Here is a 20,894-nt window from a genome sequence, read left to right on the forward strand (position 1 = left end):
CACAACATCACAATAACCCTATGATGTAAACAGGTAGACTTCCTTATTTTACAAGCAAATTAACTAAATCTCAAGGTAAGGAACTCAGTCTTGAAGGAGATTTATCTCATTATTGTAATAAAATTCTTAAAATCACATATTAACCTTATGTCATAAATAGAAGACTGTACTTCTCTTTCTTTTTGGTCCCTTGCCCCTGATGTTTGAAGTGACGAAGCCTCTCAGGCAGGGCTGTGAGCATGAGTCTGCTCTCTGCACGCCATACTTCTCTGAAGGGTGCACCCTAAGCCATATGAGTGGGATTGACACCTGCTAGTGGGCACACAAGATGAAAGGTCTTTTGCAATGGTGATAGAATCTGAAATGACTTGAAGAAAGAAAAAAAAATCCTTGTTTAAAAATATAGTCTCACAAGATGTGAAAATGTGCTTAAAAGCAGCATTGGCCATGAAACAGAAAAAATATTTCCAGCCAGTTTCTTTTTCTCTTTCTTTTCCTTCCTCCCTCCTTCCCTCCCTCCCTTCCTTCTTTTCTTTCTTCTTTTATTTATTTATTTAGTTACTTAGTTCTCACCGTTTATTTATTGTTTGTTGCTTGTTTTGCTCTTACTAAGTAGCCCTGGATGGCCTGGAACTCACTAGTTAGACCAGGTTGGCCTTGAGCTCACAGAGCTCCGCCTACCTCAGTCTTTGCTTCTCAAGTGCACAACCTCGTCTAATTCCAGTTGGTTTCTTACAATGTACTGCCTTCCCGTAGGAATTCCGGTGCTGAAGTTAGCTGAATACTTATCACAGCACTTGTAGACGTTTTCTAATCTATTTGAATGCATTTTACCCATTTACTGCTACAGCTCTAGTGGGCGCCGTGAATCTTGGAGACTGAAAGTGAGGTGGACTGAAGTCTCAGGCCATAGTCATCTATATTTAGGGCATCAGAAATTTCTCTTCTGAGGGTTAGGCAAAGTCATATGAGCAGTTTGAGAGTTCAGGCAGTATGCAATCATGAGGGCGAGGTCACATGAGTTTAGGAAGGTCACATTTTTTTGGCTTATACAGTCTCGAGGGCAAGACTACATTAGTTCAAGCCAATATACAGTCATGAGGACAACCTGTGCTTGGAAATATCATCTAAATAGTAAGAGTAAAATGATGGATAATTTGAAATAAACACACTCCTATTTACACCAGGACAGACATGAAAGCACATTCTGAGAACAAATGCACCTTATACAGGGATGGAGGTTATAGGTCTCCTGTGTACTTGGAGTTTTCCCACTAGCTCTCAGAAATCGCCTCACATAACTTTATCCATGGACTGTGCTCCAGCAGTTAAGAGCACTGCCTGCCCTTCCAAAGGTCCTGAGTTCAATTCCCAAGAATCACATGGTGACTCACAACCATCTCTAGTGAGATCTGGTGCCCTCTTGAGGAAGAGACCTGGTCAGTCATCCTCATCAACTTAGACCACGAAACCCAATATGGACAAGTTCAACAGAACCATCATATATGGGTTGCCCACATATGCTTCAGCATTGCCAGGCATAAATTTCATTCATTTCATTCATTCAAGTAACGAACTAGGAACTCCAGAGATCTGGTGCAATCTCTTCCCTCAAGAGTTGTACAATGTTATCTAGGGGAAAACAACATGTATTCTCATATACAAACAACAGACTACGGAACAGTTTTTTAAATGGGCTGTATTTAAATGTACCCTGCAGAGTGAAGCCGAGAAATGCTCCAGATCTCTGGAGTTCCTAGTTCGTGAGCTAAAGAGCTAGCTATAAAAGAAGCAGCAAGAGACAAGGACAGCTCTCCTGAAACTTAAATTTAGAATGTATGTTTTTGAGTAGGAGCTATTAGGGCAAGGGGAAGGTGTCACTTCAGCATGAGTCCAGGAATCTTTCTACCTGTTTTAACTCATCTTCATAATATCAGAGATATATTTATTACCTACATTCCAAGATAGTGGGTCATGTCAATATTAACAGTAAGTAGTCGTCAGAACCCTGACCTCAAAGAACCTAGAGAGATGTACTAAAGAGAAAAGAAACTTCAAAACTAACAGTCGGTTCAGGCGATTTTCTCTTATTTGTTCCATGGCTACGAGATGCTATGTGTGGAAGTTAGCCAGCTATGGAAAGGACACGGGGAAGGTGAGTGTGAACGGTCACGGTGGCTTCCACTCACAGGAAGTGGGGCTACAGTGCAAATGAGACTCGTCTAACTTGAACAAAACAGCCCTCTTTGGAGGTGGAAAGCAATGGTTTTTATCATCTTCTTCATAGTTTATGGACTGTGTGCAAGGTTCAGTTATGTGTGTATCAAATTTTCACTGTGTTTGGTATCAGATCCAGTACTGAACTGAAGCAGGAAACAGGAGTTAGGAAAGAGCGAGGTCAGACTTCTTCATACCCCAGAGTAACCCTTTTTCTCTCCACAGAAAAGGTAATAAAATCCTGAGCTATATAAACAAAAATTACAGGCTAGGGTCAAGGAGCTGAGTGTGCAGCGAGGAGGCCAGAGGAGCTGTCGGTCATGTAGAAATCCTTCCAGATACCCTGAAGCAAACATTTCATCTTCACTGTGGGTGATGCCTGTGTCCAAAATCTTTGTGGGAGGATTTGAAGTTGTTTCCAAACTTTTTTTTTTTTTTTGGCACCTTGTGACTTTTCCTTTCAAAGAGGATGAATTAGTATGGATCATCCATCCTGAAACAGAAACAAAAGATTATAAAAATTAAACTAAGGAGAATTTAAAAATGGCAAAAATTAAAATGTTACTAATATAGATGAACATTTTTAGGTGAGAGAGGCAAGGAAACTGCAAACACGGAAGTGTCTGCAGGGGTAAAGAGCCACTAACTTAAAGAAAAGGAGAGAGGAACTGCTTCCTGTTGGGAATTGTGGACAGGGTATGGAATATTTTCAAACTGGAGAAAAGACACTGGAGCAACATTTTACACCCTCGTGTATTACCACCCCCAAATAAATGTTTTAAAGAGTTATGTTAGTTGTGTGTGCACACGTGTGCATATGAGTGAAGTTGTCTGAGGAGGCCAGATGAGGGTGTCGGAGTCCCTGGAGTTGGAGATCCAGGCCGTTGTGAACCACCCAGTGCAGATGCTAGGATCTGAACTTGGATTCTCTGCAAGAGCAGTACACTCCTGGCTGCTGAGTCAGCTCTCTGCACCACCCCCAACCCTATCCCTCTCCAAGTAAATACTTTAAATGCCAGCTCTGATTCCACCCGAAGTCCCGATTCTCTAAGAAGCTCCTCACAGATGCTCACACTGGAACATCTGCTGGTCCACAGATCACATCTGGTCGTATTTCTGCAACTTCCACATCTAATATTTGAAGGACACTGTGTGCTGAATCACAGTGGAGCGGAGGGGACAGGGAAGAGGATATGTGCTCAGATGGAACATGAGATCAGATAAAATGAAAACCCATGAAAAGAGTGGTATTTGTTCTAAATGCCAGATTCTGGTGGAACATGACTTAGAGACTTGTTTTTAAATTTAGATTCATGAATGTGGGTGCCACTGTCTTGTGTGTTTCAGTTGTGCCATTCTTGGAAAGGGTGGAGGAGAACCACATTTCTGTGTCTTTGCACCTTGCGAAAGGAGAACCAGATTCTGAGGCTCTGGTCTCGTGACGAAGTGTCAGGGTAAACCACCAGGCAGCTGCAGACTTGCTTGCCAGGGTAGAAATAAAAATGTCTCTGAAAGCAGAATCTCGCACGCACCCTCCTCTGAGGTTGGCATCATATCTTCCTGTGTATCTTGGGCGTAGCTTTTACCCAGGTAGAATTTAGAAACTAGAAACCAAATGAGGTGACAAACAGAACCCGTTTGCAGAAGAGTCAAAATAACCAGCAAGAATCAAAACCACAAATGCCCAAGGAGTCATTCATTCATTAGCCAAACACTAATAGGAGTGAGTGCAAAGAACAGTGAGAATCAACCGCAGTGAGAAAAAAATCATTCGGTGTTTAGTGTGATAGTATTCATCTTCTTCTTGGCTTGCTCTAGAGACACACCCTATTTCTTCCACCCCACCCTTCCTCAGTGCCATCACACAATGGTTTAGTGTGAAAATAAATCACATTACTGGAAGAGGAGGGCCTCTGGTCCTAACGACTCTAACCTGGAAGTCAAGGAGCCTGAGCACTAGAAGCAAAATAGTTATCAGAGCATTATCCGTGGATGCGGGTGCCACAGATCTCAGCTTCTCCCTCTATTCAATGACTTCCCTTAACCTACTGCCATTTCTCCTTCTCCGTCTCTTTACTGTAAATTAGGGATAGCAGCGCTCCCTACCTACACTGACTTGTAGGCAATATTTAATCATTTGGGACTTAAAACACTCAGAAGAGTAGGCAACAAGAAAAGTATATCTAATCAAAGTTGATCTTTATTTGTGTTTATTGTTGCAACTCTGTCACCGGCTCACGGCCTGCAGGGAAGTTATTTACTTAATCACCAAGATAGTTTCAATATGATGTCCTCCATCTTCCTAGCCTAAAGTTTTATGAATAAGGACAACCTTAGCTAATCAATGAGAGATGTCACAAGGCAGCCAAACCACTTGGTGGTGAAGTGCCTGGACACATGGGGGTGTGAGGGAGACAGCTTTTCTTTCAACTTCTATTGCACACATCCTCAGTAAACCAGGGGCCCTAGCAAACTCCACTTCTGGCCACCTGATTTGCTTTTAGACCCATCTGACTTTGCCATTGTTATCTCAGTTATTTCCTATCCTGAACCTTTTGATGATTCTCTCCCAGATTCTGCCAAATCTCCCAGATTTTTTTGTGATCACTTAGACCAATGATTTTTCTTCAGTACAAAATTCATCACCATCACTGTTCCTGGCCTTTATTGCTCTACACTTCTACTTTGCCTTTTGTCTTGTTTTGTCTTAACTTTCCAGTTGGATAATAATTCCCCAGAGGTTGGAGTCAATGATTTATTGCTCTGAGTGTCTCGGTAAAACTTAGCATTGTTCCAATATACTAAAGTGTTCAATAAACAACTATTAATTGAGTAATTGTAAAAAACTAATAAACTATTAATAAACAATCAGTAACTAATTTTATGCTACTTTTGGTCAACATCTTCAGCTGGCCTCCCAATCCTTGAAATGAACCGCACTACTTTTGTGCTTTAGCTATCAAAGCAGGTGTTTCTGTGGCCAGAACGCCACTCTGGGTAGATGGAATATACCAGCAGACTTTCACTCAGTGGGTGGGAACACAAGAAATCTTTACATCCTGTGGGTTTCCTGCTACAGAGATAGGAGGCCAGTCCCCACAGAGACCCCTTTCTTCCTAGGACTCCATCCACATAATCACAGAGTAAGAAGACTCCACTGGCCCCGTGTCCCACCACGATCACTCTCCCTTCTTCATGGCAAATTCTAAAGAAAGCAGAACACGTCTGCCTCCAGCTGATTGATTGTCCTCATCCCTTCCACAGCTGACTTCTGTCTTGTTCTATGAAGTGAAAATGGCCTTCCCACCGATGTCCTTAAAGCAACCAGTGGAAATCAGACGGTTCTTCTGTCTGAATTTAAGACTTTCCACTTTTGTCTTTCCTTGGTATCTGTGATCCCTAGTTATTCTTCATCTTCCTTCATCTGTGTCTCTGGTCACCTCTTTTATCTTCCTTTTCTTCCTTTCTACCAGGTAGGCCAGGTACTTCCATGTGTCTGTATTTTTCCTCAGCGATCTACAATATTGGTCTAATGAAAGAACTAGAACATTGAGAACAAACTGGGCAAATGCTTCTTTAGGGAGGTGGGGAGATTTCACACTCCACAGATTTCCCTCGCTTCTGAAGGCAAGTGCTTATTAGAACAGTAGCCAATCACTCTTTTGTGTTAAGTGTTAAGGGCCTGTGGCTGGGCAGTTCCTTTTTACAGATATGTTAGTTATTGGAAATGCTCATTGAATTGGATGCTTCCTGCTTATTTAGATGTTGGTCCTGTATACTAAAGAATAAACATAACAGCATGCTTCTAACCCTCAAGGAAAATTCAGAGACAACCAGGAAACATTCCCATCATATGAAATCTCCTTTCTTAATAGACATATTTGTACATCCATTTATTTAATTCCACTAGCATCAAAAACATAAAGTTTTTATTCGAAGCTAGGGCTCGACCACCTTACCTGGAGATGCCATTAGTATGAGACCCCTGTGTAAATAACTACCATGGGCTTGTTCTATTTATAACAGAAAGCACCCTATGGAAAACAGAGACAAATATATGTGGACATTCTTCATTGAAATACTTACCTTTTCTGAGATTTCTTGCCTAAAAATAGAAGAGAGAATAGAAAAATGGTATCATTAAAAAGTAGACCATTTTAATTTTGAAAGTAAAGGCTGTGCCCATCCCTATGACTGTCTTTTGAAGTGCGTTATGAATTTGCTAAGGGGGCACCCACATGTGACTAAGTGGCTCTGGGTACCAGCGAGCATTTGATGCAGGTGCTTCTTGGGACTCCATTCCTCCTGCTGTGCTGCTCATGAAGCCAGAGCCTGGGCTGAATTCCCTCCTGATCAGGCCCAGTGGCCCATTCGTAAGTTTCTATTACATTTCATTCTGCCTCCATCCCCTCCCTAAAGGACTTAGGTCCCAACCCTGTAAACAAATGGGTCAAGGTTACTCAGCTTCTCTTAAGTGTATCCTGAGAATTTTACTCTGGTCTGGTTAGTCAGTAGAAATCAGTGGGAACTGTGCAGCCTAACGTGAGCAACTAATGTGTTTTCACCTACTTATGCAATCATATGTACAATTCACATCTCATCAATTCATCTGCTTTCTCTTTTGAAGGGCTCCCTGGGAGCTAGATCTGAAAGTCACTTCTGTCAAGTGGACAGGACTCCATGACACATGTTTGTGTGCTAATGTAAGCCTCGGTTCCAACTTAGTTTTGCTTACTCAGTTGGGTTTTTCTTTTCCTTACTGTTTAGGTAATTTTGGTTCACTGTATCAAATGTTTTGTGAACCAAATCACATTCTTTTTAGCGGAGAAGAAAGTAAAGATTGATTACTTGATGGTCTGATGAACTGATGTCTGTCAGAAAGACAAGGAAAAAAATTAGAAAGAAAGCGCTCTGAGGAAAAAGGCTCTTTGAGAGGGGAATGGATTTTGTCTATTTCTGTGACCATAAGCTAGTACTCTAGAATTGCCCCACACAGATTTTAGCTTTCTTATTGGGTTAATTAAAGAAGAGGTATTTACAATGTTTAGGCTAAGGCCTGACATGTACTATACAACGCTCCAATTGCTTTTTAAAATATGTTTAAAGTTCTAGAAGATGGTATTGTAAAACCTTTCTTTGAAAATTTAGCTTTCAGATGATATGGACCAAATACATAGTTCAAATCCGTTTGTTCATCTTCACAGTTTTTTTTCTTTTAGCAGCAATGAAAACAATGACAACAGATAAACAAAATCTTATTCTACTGAGGAGGTGTCTTGTCCTGCTGAGGAAGTGTCTGGTTCTACTGAGGGAGTGTCTTCAAAGAAAAGAGAACTGAGGGAGTCTGTGTTCAGTTTCGTGTACTGGAGTAACCCTATGTGTGTTGGGTCAGGTGGAAAACTCTTCCAACCGAGTAACAAACAGCCTAATGAACCCGAAGGCAAACGCTTTTCGGGGTTCTGTTTGGGGTGGAAGGGGCACCTCTGACTCGAGCTGCTGCTAATGAACAGTGTTAGAGTTTGGCCTAAAAATGTCATCGCCTTGGAGAACGAGAAAGTCTAGGAGAACCGAGTGTTTCCGCTGAGCCCACAGCCAGAGTGCTTGTTTATGGACCCAGGAAAAGAGAGCTAAAGACTAACTAGACCCCAAGATGATTAGGGCACGGGCAGCCCTTGCACCAGGTTCATAGGATCCCTCTGAAAGAACAGAGTTTGCTTCTTTCATTGGCTCTCACACTCTGAATTGCCACCTGTCCCCCTTTCCTGTTTGATTAGCCCAAATAAAATTATAACATGTATGTAATAATGCATAATTACAGAATCATTATTTCCACTATGATTCTTATAAATCTGTCTGCTTGATCTCTATGGGTTTTACTTGGTAGCCTAGCTACCAATTCTACCAGTGTCTCTCCAGGGGGAAGAAAGCGATACTATTCATGTTGTAAAGAGCCAACTTAAGGCTAAAATTTTTGGAGGACAAAGTCGTTCACTTGCAAGCTGGAGACATCAGTAGATGTTTGGCAGCTGAAGGCTATTGAAGACAACATAGTTACCCTGAATTTCCCTCCAGAGCCAGTGATCTCTGGGAGCTGGCAACTCTCTTTGGTGGCATAACTGTCACTAGCCCAAGAGCCCGTTATCTGTTTCCTGTTTGCCCCACTCTGATTCCCACAGCAGGGGCATGCCATTTTCAGGTTATCAGTTTGAGATCTTGTACAGAAATGACTGACTCCAAGGTTAAAGCTTTGAAAACAACCCACGGCTCTTCTCAAGGCACTCATGATGCCGCTGTAGCTAGCTAACACCCACCAAGCTCATGGGACTTGGATTCCATTCCTTTGTATCTACAATAACCTAGGAAGGAATGGAACTTGAGGGGTCATTACCCTTCTTATTAATAGGACGTAACAGCCTTGGAGTTATTGAGCTAATAGCCAACCACCTTATTCAGGGAGCACATGTAATGAATGCTGCCTTGTTCTCCATTCAAGGCAGACAGACAGTCAAAGTGAGGTTTGGCACCTCGGTGAAAAGACTAATCAGTGGTGAAAGAAAAATGTCATTCTTTATTTTGTGCTGGTGCTGGAGTCAGTACTTAGAATAGTCTTGTGTGGTGGTAGTATCCGAACTCATGGAATTTCTATCAACAGAAAAGACATTTAAACTGTCCAGTGTGACACATTATAGTTAATGAAACACACACTAATGGCTCCAGTGGAAGGGAAACGTAAGTGGCCATCAGCTCACATCACAGGAAGAAGCGCATAGGGGTCAGCAATTGCTTTAAGGTCATTCATAGCCCCTGACCTTAATACTGGGGATCTCTAAAGCTGCAGGGGTCTATGCATTTTACAGTTTTGAATAGATCTGTTGGATGAACTTGGACAAAGGTGGCAGTCAACACCCAAAGCCTGCTGCCGACTGGGCCTATGGCTGGTATACTGATCTCACCTGAAGGCAAAAGAATATTCAGAAGAGAGAAAGGGGGCCAAAGGAAGAATGTCATGTTCTTGTGTAGTGTTCCATCTATTTCCTGGTAGGGTGACAAAGAATGAAGTTTTGAGGAAGCTTTTCCCCTTTTCTTTTTTCCCCAACTTTCTGTCTTCTTTCCACTAGGTTACAGCCTCAGTGAAGAGATTTTAGAGAGAATCCGTAAGAATTTCTTCCAAGGGCAACACGACTTCCACGTGTCAATACCCAGACAGTTATGTGACTCTCAAGATCAGATGTTTAAAAACCTTAGATAGGGGCTGGAGAGATGGCTCAGAGGTTAAGAGCATTGCCTGCTCTTCCAAAGGTCCTGAGTTCAATTCCCAGCAACCACATGGTGGCTCACAACCATCTGTAAGGGGGTCTGGTGCCCTCTTCTGGCCTGCAGGCATACACACAGACAGAATATTGTATACATAATAAAGAAATAAATATATAATAAATAAATAAATAAATAAATAAATAAATAAATAAATAAAAACCTTAGATAATTATAGATTCACTTCCCAATGATACTATAGTGCTACGATCAAAATCATCCAGGGTCCTGGAAGACAGTGGCAAATGTATCCTCTCTTCAAACAGCTATAGGGCCAAAGAGCCATTACAATGTCTCATCTGGCAAGCTCCTCATAGCAAGCCTTCATGAGAAGGTTTACCTAGTGTGAACCATTGGCTGGCTCTTTTAAATAAATATGTATGTCAAGTTCAGGGTCTCCAGGGACGTCTGCCTACAGAGCATAGAAGTTGCTTGGCACCTGCTTCAGCTAAACCTCTTGCACTTTATTTCCTGTGGGGTTTCTTTCTCTTCTCTTTCCACTTTAAAATTGTTTTACTTTGATGTTATTGAGCACACCTACCTCTTTTTAACCTCCTTGCCAGCCAAATGATAAATACCAGCCCCGAGAATGCAGTAACTGTGACAGCCACCGGAATGAAGAGGGGGTTATAGTCGCCTTCCTTGATCTTTGAGAAACTTCTGTCTGTCTCTGAAAGAGGAGTCAGTAAAGCACATGCTATGAGACCAAAGCATTATTCCCGTAGTCCAGCTCATGATATTTGTCATTTTGCTCTCCTGATAGTCCCCCAGTGATAACATCTACCACAGATGAGGAAAGCAGCGTGGCAAGGTCCATGATGGGTATGCGACAGGGCTCGCCTCTAGCCTAGTGCTTACAGGAGCACAGTTCTCAGATCTGCAATTCATGGAATTCCTGGAGATGAGGCTAAAATTACCGACAAGAAGTAATTACCGTGATGTTCTGTCGCTGGTATCGTTTAAAGGTTGACTTCTGAGCATAGAGAAGGGCTTGGAAGCTTAACATAGAACTGCAAGGAAAAGAAGTCAGCCATCTGAGCTGGGCAACTTGTCAATCAAAGGAAGCCATTCCAACTCCTTAATTTACAGGAGGTGTGCGAAAATGTTACAGTGTCTATATGTCCAGGATCTGCAATGATCTAAAGGGACACACTTGTACCACTTCTCTTCATTCACATCCAAATAAATTAAGAGGACACCTCTCCATATCCCTTTGCAAATGCAAACTAGTCTTGTTTACAGCCTTTTTTAAAAAGAATATTCATCTGAAAAAAAAGTCTGTCTTCTGATACCTCTAGGTGAAGGGATCTACTTTTATATATTGGCAACTGTGGGCTTGCGAAAGATGAGGAAATGAAAACTCAGTAGACTTAAAAGGAAATGTACTTAGTGAGCCTGGCATACAGCCTTACTGTACCTCTGCTCTGCCCCTCCCTGCCCGCACCCAACCCCACTCTACTCTAAACACCCTGAGATCTTCCTTGACAGCTTCTTCAGGGCCTATCATTTCTGTACTCTGTGCAGACGGAATCAGGGCAGACATTGATAGCTGTCATTTCATAAGCTGATTTAATGCACCATTATTTTAGCTTTTTTTTTATTTTATTGAGCTCTACATTTTTCTCTCTCCCCTCCCTGCCTCTCCCCTCCCCTTCAACCCTCCCCCAAGGTGCCCATGCTCCCAATTTACTCAAGAGATCTTGTCTTTTTCTACTCTGTTAGGGAGTATATACACAAAGATGAAGAAGACATGGTTCTTCTCATGCACAGAATAGATTTAGAAGAATCAGCTTAGGATAATGGAGAACTGTCCATTGTGTTGGGAGTTAGGTAGTCATTGGTGACCTTTGAAAAGGCATCTCAAAGGACTAACAGAGAAAGCAGGTTGTGGTGGAATTGAAGATACGGATAATCCACAAATAAATAGACAAAGGGTTTAAAAGTAAGAGGGCAGTTAAGGTTGAAAAAAGAAAATAATTATCATAAAAACAAAGGCTGAGAATAGCCAAGGATTTTATAGTACATGAATGCATATAAATTTCTCTTTTAGGCCTCATATATTGAGGGAAATGGAATTTGAATGTGTATTATATTTTCCCACCTACGAGTTCATCAGTTCCACTTTTAAGTCTTAGTATTTCTGAGCATAACTACTCACTTTGACATAGAGGACGAGGACTAGACCAGATGCCAGCCATCCCGCAGACACTTATTCTCTCTCCAATTAAGTCGGTTCCTGCCGAGCAGGTGAAGGTACAGGCAGAAGTGAAGCTGAAGTTGGCCAGGGGGTGACTGCATTCCATCATTCCCAGGTCAGGTGCTGTGAGAGGCTGGCACTGAGTCACTTCAGCGGCAACACAACAACAAAACAGTGTTTGTGACCAAAGGCATTTTTCAAGCTTTTATTAGCCTAAACTAATTATGTATCGTAATGGATTTCATCGTGGCATTTCTACAGACGATGTATGGATTGTAGTTTGACCACATCCACACCACCTGCTGTAGCCTCTCTAATCCCACTCTCAATCTCATTGTTAGTCTTGAGGCGTTTTGTTTCATTTGGTTTTTAGCTTTTATGCACATGAGTACCTGCATGTACGTATATGCTGCATAGGAGTATCTTCAACTGGAATTACAGGTGATACTGAACCACCTTCTGTGACCAGGTCGTCTGCTGGAGGACCAAGTGCTCTTAAGCATTGAGCCTTCTCTCCAGCCCCCAGTCAAGAGTTTTAGACCGAAGTCAGACTTCATCACTGGAACCATCCATATGAACCTAGAAATTTCTAATTTGTAGGAATTGCATTTGACAGTGCTTCCAGGATTATTTCTTAATGTGCTATTAACAATTTGTCAGGGGTGGAGCCAACAAGACACTGATAGCCCATGGTGGTACAAGGTAGCCATTCCAGGCTGCTGCCTTAGCAAGGCATTGTGCCAACCCTGCTGGAAATGTCAGACCATACAGCCTTGGACAAATGTAAGAGCTTGCATGGTACATTCTCGGTGATTGCAAAGATGTCAACCTTCTCATGGATCGTGACATCTACTCAAGCAGTTTTGACAGACACCCCATTCCCCTAAGTCGGCTTAACTTTATAGAATTCATCACTTACATTGATTCAGTTCTATAATTTCAATGATGGATTTTGGTTTTCATTAAAGAATTGAACTAGGGAACCAGAAATATAAATGTAGACAGCACAACCTGAACTTCATACATACAAACCCAACCAGTTTTTCCATCAATGTGTGGTAAAACTTGCCAGCCAAAAAAGGACGAAACCTACTCTGTTTCAAATGAAAACAGAGAGCACGGCCTTTGTTTTCCACAGCAGTTGTTATTCTCCTGAGAGTTACACAGGAGAAAAACAAATAAATGATGGCTTCTAAAACATGCCAAATGAAACAACCAAGAAAGACCTTTACTACCTCTAAAGGAAACGGGTTGGTGCTAAGTAAGGCACCACATAAAATAGGTGTTATAGGAAGGAAAGAACCAAAATTCAACAGAGGTTCATCAAGGCTTTATGCGATGACAATGAGAAAAACAAAATATAGAGTATAACTTCAATGTATTGTCATAAATCACATTATAAAATGTCAGGTGGCTTTAAAGACTTTGGGGTTTTTTGTTTGTTTTTTACTTGTTTGTTTGTTTGTTTTGGAGTTTTGCCTTTCATTTTAGTAAGGAAAAACACAACTCTTGAAAAGCATCAAACTACAATCGAAGTTGTGTTGATTTTATAGCAGAAGAAGAGACAGACTTCTAGGCAAGACTCCCCTGTATTTTCTCAGATTATAGGTGCAAGCTTGCCACAGCAAACTCTCCAACCTAAAGTCACTCACCTTGACAGACAGGCTCTAGGGATGTCCAGTTTCCATATGATCCACAGTGGGTTTCTCTAGTCCCAAGTAGCTCTGTTCCCTCCGAACAGTTGAAAGTACACTGTGATTGGAAGCTGAAGTGTCCCCAGGAGTGAGTGCAGTCCATGGTACCCAGTTCTGGGGCCTTCAATGGCTCACACTGGACCACTTTAATAGAGAGAGTAGCAGGGTTGGAAAGAGCTATGAGATTCAGATGGATCTGAGTCTTGTCTCTGCTTGATAATCCTGGTCTGTATTGGGGGTCTAAAGAAGTATTCTAGGAAGAAATGGTCTCTGAACTATGTTTTAAAGATGATCAGATGTGTTGTCCACATGCAGAATCAGAAAGAAGATCTTATACAATGTCAGCAGAACACAAAGTATATGTGGAAAGTAGAAAACTGCCAAACGTTGAGACTGACATAAGGAGAGGAACAGAGACAAGGTGTTCATCATCTTCACCCCTCAGTGAGCACTTGTTACGTATCAAGCATCATTCCTCAACTTAAAGAGCTCAGCTTTTACCAAGATAAATAATAGGGATAAATTAGTGAATGGTCCTATGTGTCTGGTATGTCTGATTCTTTTTCATTGGTCAGCCTGCCTGCACTATGAGTGACTTACTTGAAGGGAGCTAATTTAAAATTCTGGAACTCATCTAGGGACTACAGCAGTAACAGGAGAGAAACAACACGGGCAAGAGGAGTAGACAAGTAGGAGAGAAACTGGAGATGTCCCAAGTTGTAATACGTAATTAACAAGGGCACTGGCTGGGAAGAAGAGTGGAAATTGGCAGAAGTAGGATAGGGAAAGGAGGTGAATGTAGCCACTGTGCATTATATGCCAGTGTGATGGTGCCAGGAAACTAAAACAATTAAAAATGATCTTATTGAATTGTACGTATATGGGTCTTTTGCCAGCACATGTATCTGTGCACTATTTGTGTGCCTGGAGCCAAAGGAGGCTGGAAGAGGGTATTGTCTCCCCTGGAATGGAGCTATAGATGTTTGTGGGCCACCATGTGGATGCTGGGAATGGAGCTCAGGGCTGCTACAAGAGCAGCTAGTGTTCTTCAGTTAAACCATCTCTCAGCCCTATAAAATCAATGACCTTTCTGAAAATTGAATTAGCATTAGGTTATCATACCCAAGTGTTGGAGGAGGTGAAAGTTTCACACTAGTGTCATTTCATATGCCATTTCCATGTAATGTGGTTAAAACCGCAAAAAAGAAAAGTGGCTGGGGGCACTTAACTTGTACAACACATCCAAGACAACATCCTTAGGATAGGTGGAGGCCATAGCTGAATACAGAGTTGTCATTCCAAAGATCATATAGATAGAATAAATCTGCAAAATTTAGGAAATTTAATGAAAGAAACAAATCAGAATAACAACAGAAAAGATAGATGCCGAGACTAAGGGTTCATGGCCTTGGATACGTACCGATGGAAGAACCCAGGAGAAATTGTTATACTTAAAAAACATCAGAGAAGGATATGATTGGAAGCAAGAAAGAAAAGATGAGGTTTAAAAAGGAGTGAAATAGATGGGCAGACCAATACTACTGTGGAGGTGCACTGTATGGGAAGAGTCACAGCTTTGGAGATAAGTGAATTACTCAGATCTAATCCAGGTGGTTAATACCGAAATTAATTTTAGTTTCAGTCCTTTATTCCTCAAAAACTTTAATTTTCTTCTTACAACTTTCCATTGTATGTGTTAGACACATCAAACACATCTTGAAACTCAGCCAGCCTCAGTTAAAAGATCCAATACTCCTTTCAAGAATAGTTGGCTGAGTCCAAGCCTGACTTTGCACATGCGCACGCTCTCCTTTCCGATCTACGACCACATCTCTGAGAGACGCCGTAAGGCTCCCAATGACTCTTCCCATCCCCTCTTTCTTGGCGATCCTTGCAGAGCTGTGTTGTTTCTAGGATAATTGCCCTCGGTGTTGGTGGCGAGACACTGAGTAGCCACTAGTTACAAATAAAGGACAAGCGACTTTATTAGGAGCTCTCCCCATGAGCTTATTCCTGTTCATATCACCTTTCATCAAATTTGATCAATGGACTTACATGATTTCTATTAATTAACTGTAAATCCCATAAGTACATAATCTTTAACCATTCAGAAATACTCAGTCAAATTTAGTGCATAGGATTTGTTATTAGATACCCATGACATCATCTATGTATCATACGTGAGTCCTTCCTTTACTGTTCTTCACCATGTCTGTCTATAGAAGAGCAGGAGGGCCTTCCAGATCCCTCATTCTCCTAATGACAAATATAATTGTTTCTGTCAGACTTCAGAGTTCTACTTAATCCAGCAAGCTCGTTAGATTACTACATCCTTGACAGGCAAGATCTGCAACACCTGGTTTCTTACTGCAATCTGCTCAGCTTTGGCAAATCTTAACACCCTGTCCCTTGTGGTACTTCAAAAACATGTGTGAAGTAAATTGAAACTGCATGTTGACTTATGAAATCTTTACAGGAAGATAACATTGTGAAAACCCAACTTTCTGTTCAGAACTTCCCATTTCTTAGAATGGTCAATATTGTTTTGTTCCTGCGGTATCGTTTTGTCCCATCCAGTTGCTGTCCTAGGCTACTATAGTTCTGGTGACTTTTGGCAGGAAGAAACAGACAAACGGAAAGGAGGAAGCTTACCATACTGACACTGGGGCCCGTAAAACCCCTCGTCACAGTTGCAGGTGTGATTGTTGATGGTTTCCACGCATTCTCCATGGCCACTGCAAGACCCAGACTGGCAAGAGGCTATAAACAGATTAGACAAAGACATTTTAGTGGGATTGTGTCCATAGTCCCTTCCTCACACAAGAAAGATTTGCTTAAGTATTCAACAATGTTTTTTGCATAATAGTGCATGCTAAAATTTTTATCTATGGGCTAGTCTAGCCATTTGGCATAGATATTTATTTGGTTTTAGAATGAAATAACTCATAGTAACACTATATGATTTTGGAGGTGTTAGCAGAAGACCTTGAAAAACCACCCAGCTCTCAGCACCATCTTCCTGCCTGTCACCAGGACACAGGCTGTCTAACCCTATTTCCCACATAACATACTGGCAACCTGGCTAGAACTTGACCTAGTTGTTGAACACAGGGAGCATCTTTACACACAGAATGCCCAGAAGTGCTATGCTTAAGATTTATTTGGGATTTTTTTCAGGGTGAACTAGCAGTTTCTGGGTAATGAGTCTGACCATTCTAACTTTGATCCTCCCAAATCAGAGATGGACAGGAGTCTGGTCACTGCCCACCTGTGTAGCAGAGAGCTGCCTTTCGCTTGTGGCAGGCATCGTCGTTCCATTTCCCAGAGTCTTTTTCCCTCTTGATATAGATCTCTACACAGTCCTCCTTGGACTTCTTATTGTTGGGCTCTCCAGCTCCCCAGTTCTCTGCTTCTTTAGTGAGAGGCTTGTGGGTTCCCACCCATGTCCATATGCTTCCAATTTTCCGGATTCCTATCCAGTAGTAAGTAGGGTTTTTGGGCAATGTCTTCTCCAAATACTCAATTTCTCTCTTATTTTGTATAGCCACTAAATCTGTGTAGTTTTCCTTGCAGAACTTTCTAGCATTTTCCCAGTTCATGGATTTTTCAGAATAGTGGTATGTCCAACAGTGAGTTCCATGGTACGCCAGGAAGTCTGAAAAACACCAGACAATGTGATGACTCATAAGGTGTTCTAGGACCAGACACAGATGCAGGCTGCCCGTCACTCAGAGATGCAGAAACAAGACTCCAAAAGAGCAGATGCACATCTCAGGGTCACAATATTAGCCACTGGCAGACTTGGAGCATACTCAAGGACTACTATACATAAATATATCTTTGTAGTTTTACTTTAATGAGAGTTCTTTCTCCACATCTTTCAAGTGTTATTTATCCAGCAGACTTTAGAAATGATGTCACTAACAGCTTTAAAATTCATGCTATACTTTCTAAATCCTTGAATAACCTCCTAAAGGCCAATATTTATTACTGTTAACACAGTACACATACGAAATTTCTATTAGGTAAAGTAAAATAGGATCAGGAAGAACAATGACATAATTTTTAAATACTTTCTTGTCACATTAAAAGGTAGTGCTTTATTGTAGAATAGGGTGTTATTGGGAAATACACTGTCAAATTGTTGTGCATATAAACTCATTGTAAAGAAAGAACAATATACATAAAAATAATGCAAGGACACAAAGTTGATTACATTGTGTTCTACACTCAAAGATACTCAAAGGATGGTGTTCAATAAACATGGAGGGTTCAAACGTGAGGGCTTTAAAGAAATCAAATACAAAACATCATTGTACACAATGATCATGAGGATATTGACCTTCTAAGTATGGTCTGGTCTCTGTGAAATAAGATTTTACAGTAAGATAAAAGATTTCACAGCCATCAGCTCATTGATTTTTTTTTTCATAAGGCGAGTACTACAGGGAAATACCAAAACTGCCTTCTAAATGTTTATGCTCATGTTTATACCCTTAGTCCTGAGCTGCTCTCAAGCTGGGTCAGAGAAATTTCTTTTTGAAGTAGATAGCAGTCAATAGAGGGATGCATAACTGTTAAGTTATGGAGATAAGAAACTCAGTGCTCAGCCCTAAATGGGACATTTAGGGCTCCACAACCATCAAGGCTCATTGCAGAAGAGACACAAGAATGTAAGAGCCAGAGAATGGGCATGGATACTGTGAAATGCTGTCTCCTGGACATGATGTGGTTAATGCACCCTTGAACTCATGGAAGCTGTGATTGTTTGCACAAGGTCAGCATAGATGGGATAGAGAATCTCCAGGTCCCACCCTTACTGAGGAGCCATTGGCCAATTCATAGTTGCTGGGGGGAGGGAACATCATTCTTGCTGAGGAAGTGGACTCTGCTAGGTTTCCCATGCTCCAGTGGATGGATCACATCCATGAATATATGGGTAGCACTAACTGGACTTAACAGGTTATCAAAAGAAAAAAGAAAAAAAAATAAAGACAGGAAGTTGGGAGGGGCATCTTGGGAGGGACACGGTGGGGGGAGTTGAAGGGGAAAGGGCATATAGATATGATCATATTTTATTGTACATGCATAAAACTCTCAAAAGTAAAGAAAATTAACAAAAGAAAGACAATATGTGTTCACTTGTTTTGAGCTGAAAATCCAAGTTGGGAAGACAGAGGCATGAGTTTCTTAGGCAATGGTTTTTTAAAAGTTCAGATTTGTCGATGAAGAGTCTCTAAGGCTTAAATATAAAACATGTAAGATCAGTAGAAAGACAAAAAGCCCCCCAAACAGAAACTAAAACTAAGCCCCCAAGCAACCCATGCTATGACCATAGGAGCTCACTTGGCGCACAGCAAGCTACTAATAGAAAATAGAGTATAAAGTTAGTGTTCCAGCAGTAAGTGTATTATTTGAGGTTTCTCACTTAGCTGCATTCCTTCATAGTGGAAGGCCATTGTGTGGTTCTCAAGATTTCTGTACTTCACTAGAGAATGTGGCACGTAAGGCTGGTGTTCGGGGGGCTCAGAGAACTGTTGAAGGTCAGAGGAATAACAGAGTCTTTAAAAGAATCAATAGCATCTATCTGATTATTTCCACTGGACTATATACTCTCAATGAATATTAAGCAAAGAATAATCACAAGGTATAAAAGTTTAGCAGAATACGAATGACATACCACAACAGAGCACTGTCCAGACACACAGCTTGAGGATGCTCCATGAGCCCCACCGAGTACTCTGGCATCTCCATGGAAACACCTGTAAATGAAAGGGAACATGTTATTTAAACTCTTAACTACAAACTTAGATTCCCTTAAGGCAGTGCCCCACAATTTCCTTAAAATAAAACAAAGCTCAGCAACCTAGTGCATTATCTAAGGTAAAATATTAGGGGAACGTAGCTGAACACAATGGCAACAAGTTCACTCCCAAATGCTGCACTGTTTTATTTCATTTTGTCTCCATGTTTCAGTCCCAAGCTGTTCATCATATTGATGGAATGTTTTTCTGTATTTTAGTAACCTTTCTATGTGCTTTTGGGCTGTGCTTTAAATTAAACGAAACACTATTTTGAGTGCATTTTTTAAATGTTAGTTGGTGTTTAATAGACTAGTGATGTTCAAATTTGCACACTAGGTCATGATGTATTCATAAATGAGTGATATAGTTAGACACCAGAAAAGGAAAGCAATTCTTTTCTCCAAGAAAGAAGCAATACATTCTGAATAGACCAAACAATGAATCCATAAAATATTCTGCACATCTTAAGGCTGTAGTTTTGCTTGTATCACTTCTCAGGTAGCCACTCTGTGTCACTGAAAAGTCATAATCTCAATGGTACCTCTTCCAGCATCTCCTCAGCGCAAACGCCAAGGGAAGGAATCAACAAGAAACAGTCTAGAATCACTTCTTTGAGAAATCAAGATTTTTTGTTTGCTTGCTTGTTTGTTTCTCTCTTTTTTAAAACCCCTTGCCACCTGCCTCTTCAAGCCCCAGGAAACATTTGAATATCTAGAGATCTTATAGGCTGGAAGGCTCACCATGGCTTGCTGGTCTCTCTGCAGTTCCTCTGCAGCTCCCAGCCTTCAGCAGCTCTGGGTTCTTGCACAAGGAGGGTGTGCTGTGCTCAGGAAGAATGTGCTAAGTATCATCAACAGGGCTTGCTTTCTTTCATTTCTCTAACCCAGTCTCACATCCTCCTCCCCCTTTTCTTCCCCTTTCTCATCTCTCTTTCTTTCTCCCCGCCCCTTTCCTAAACTGATCTCAGTCATCTGCCCTGAGAACACAATAGCTGACTCGGAGCTGTGACCACTGGGTTCTTCTGCACATCCTCCCAGTCTTTTCTGTTCACCTGTACATTCTTTCCTTTCTTCTCCTCTTGCTTCCCTTTGTGTTTCTTGTTGTTTGGTTTGTTTAGCAGAAACACCTGACTGTGAAATAGGAAGCCCTGATAGTGCCACAGATAAAAACTTACTTCAGATCCAGTTATGATTCTGTTGAATTTCGTTAGCTCTCTCTAGAAGACTTGGCCCAACTCTGTTCCTTCCCTCCCTCTTTCCTTGCTCACCCCCTAGTGGAAGTACTTGTTAATGGCTCTTATGAAAGTTAAATCTTAAATACACTCCCCAAACTCTACCATTTTGCCTTAGGAAGGTTTGGAGACCTAGAAATACCTTGAGTATAAAATGTGAAAGAAATGAAACCATATATGAAATTTGAATTCAGCCAATAAAGGCAATCTGAAACCAGTTACTGACATAGTGCTTGCATTGTAAAAAAAGTTAGTAATAGTGACAAAGATCAATGCATACACTGTGCCAACACACACACACACGCAAATAAAATAGTAATAGCAATAACAACAGTATCATTTAACAGGTTTAAATTAAATTATCATTTAATTACCTTTTAATATCTAAAACACTATGGGGAGGAACAGTACTAGTCTTATTGTTTTAAATTTATTTGTTC

The 20,894-nt window shown here is 41.2% G+C and overlaps 1 protein-coding gene across 1 annotated transcript; it reads right to left on the bottom strand.

The window, feature by feature from the left end:
• Nucleotides 1–1,681: 1,681 nt before the first annotated feature.
• On the bottom strand, nt 1,682–20,082 carry Sell (selectin L). Its single transcript, XM_057770153.1, has 9 exons — nt 19,964–20,082; nt 19,100–19,181; nt 16,688–17,074; nt 16,072–16,179; nt 13,378–13,563; nt 11,687–11,872; nt 10,070–10,198; nt 6,304–6,322; nt 1,682–2,710 (listed from the first exon to the last, which is right to left on the bottom strand). Exons 1-9 carry the CDS (start codon nt 19,964–19,966, stop codon nt 2,692–2,694), a joined length of 1,119 nt encoding a protein of 372 aa, XP_057626136.1. The 5' UTR covers nt 19,967–20,082; the 3' UTR covers nt 1,682–2,691.
• Between the last annotated feature and the right edge of the window lie 812 nt (nt 20,083–20,894).

This window comes from Chionomys nivalis, chromosome 5 (assembly GCF_950005125.1).
Source record: "Chionomys nivalis chromosome 5, mChiNiv1.1, whole genome shotgun sequence".
NCBI lineage: Eukaryota > Metazoa > Chordata > Mammalia > Rodentia > Cricetidae > Chionomys > Chionomys nivalis.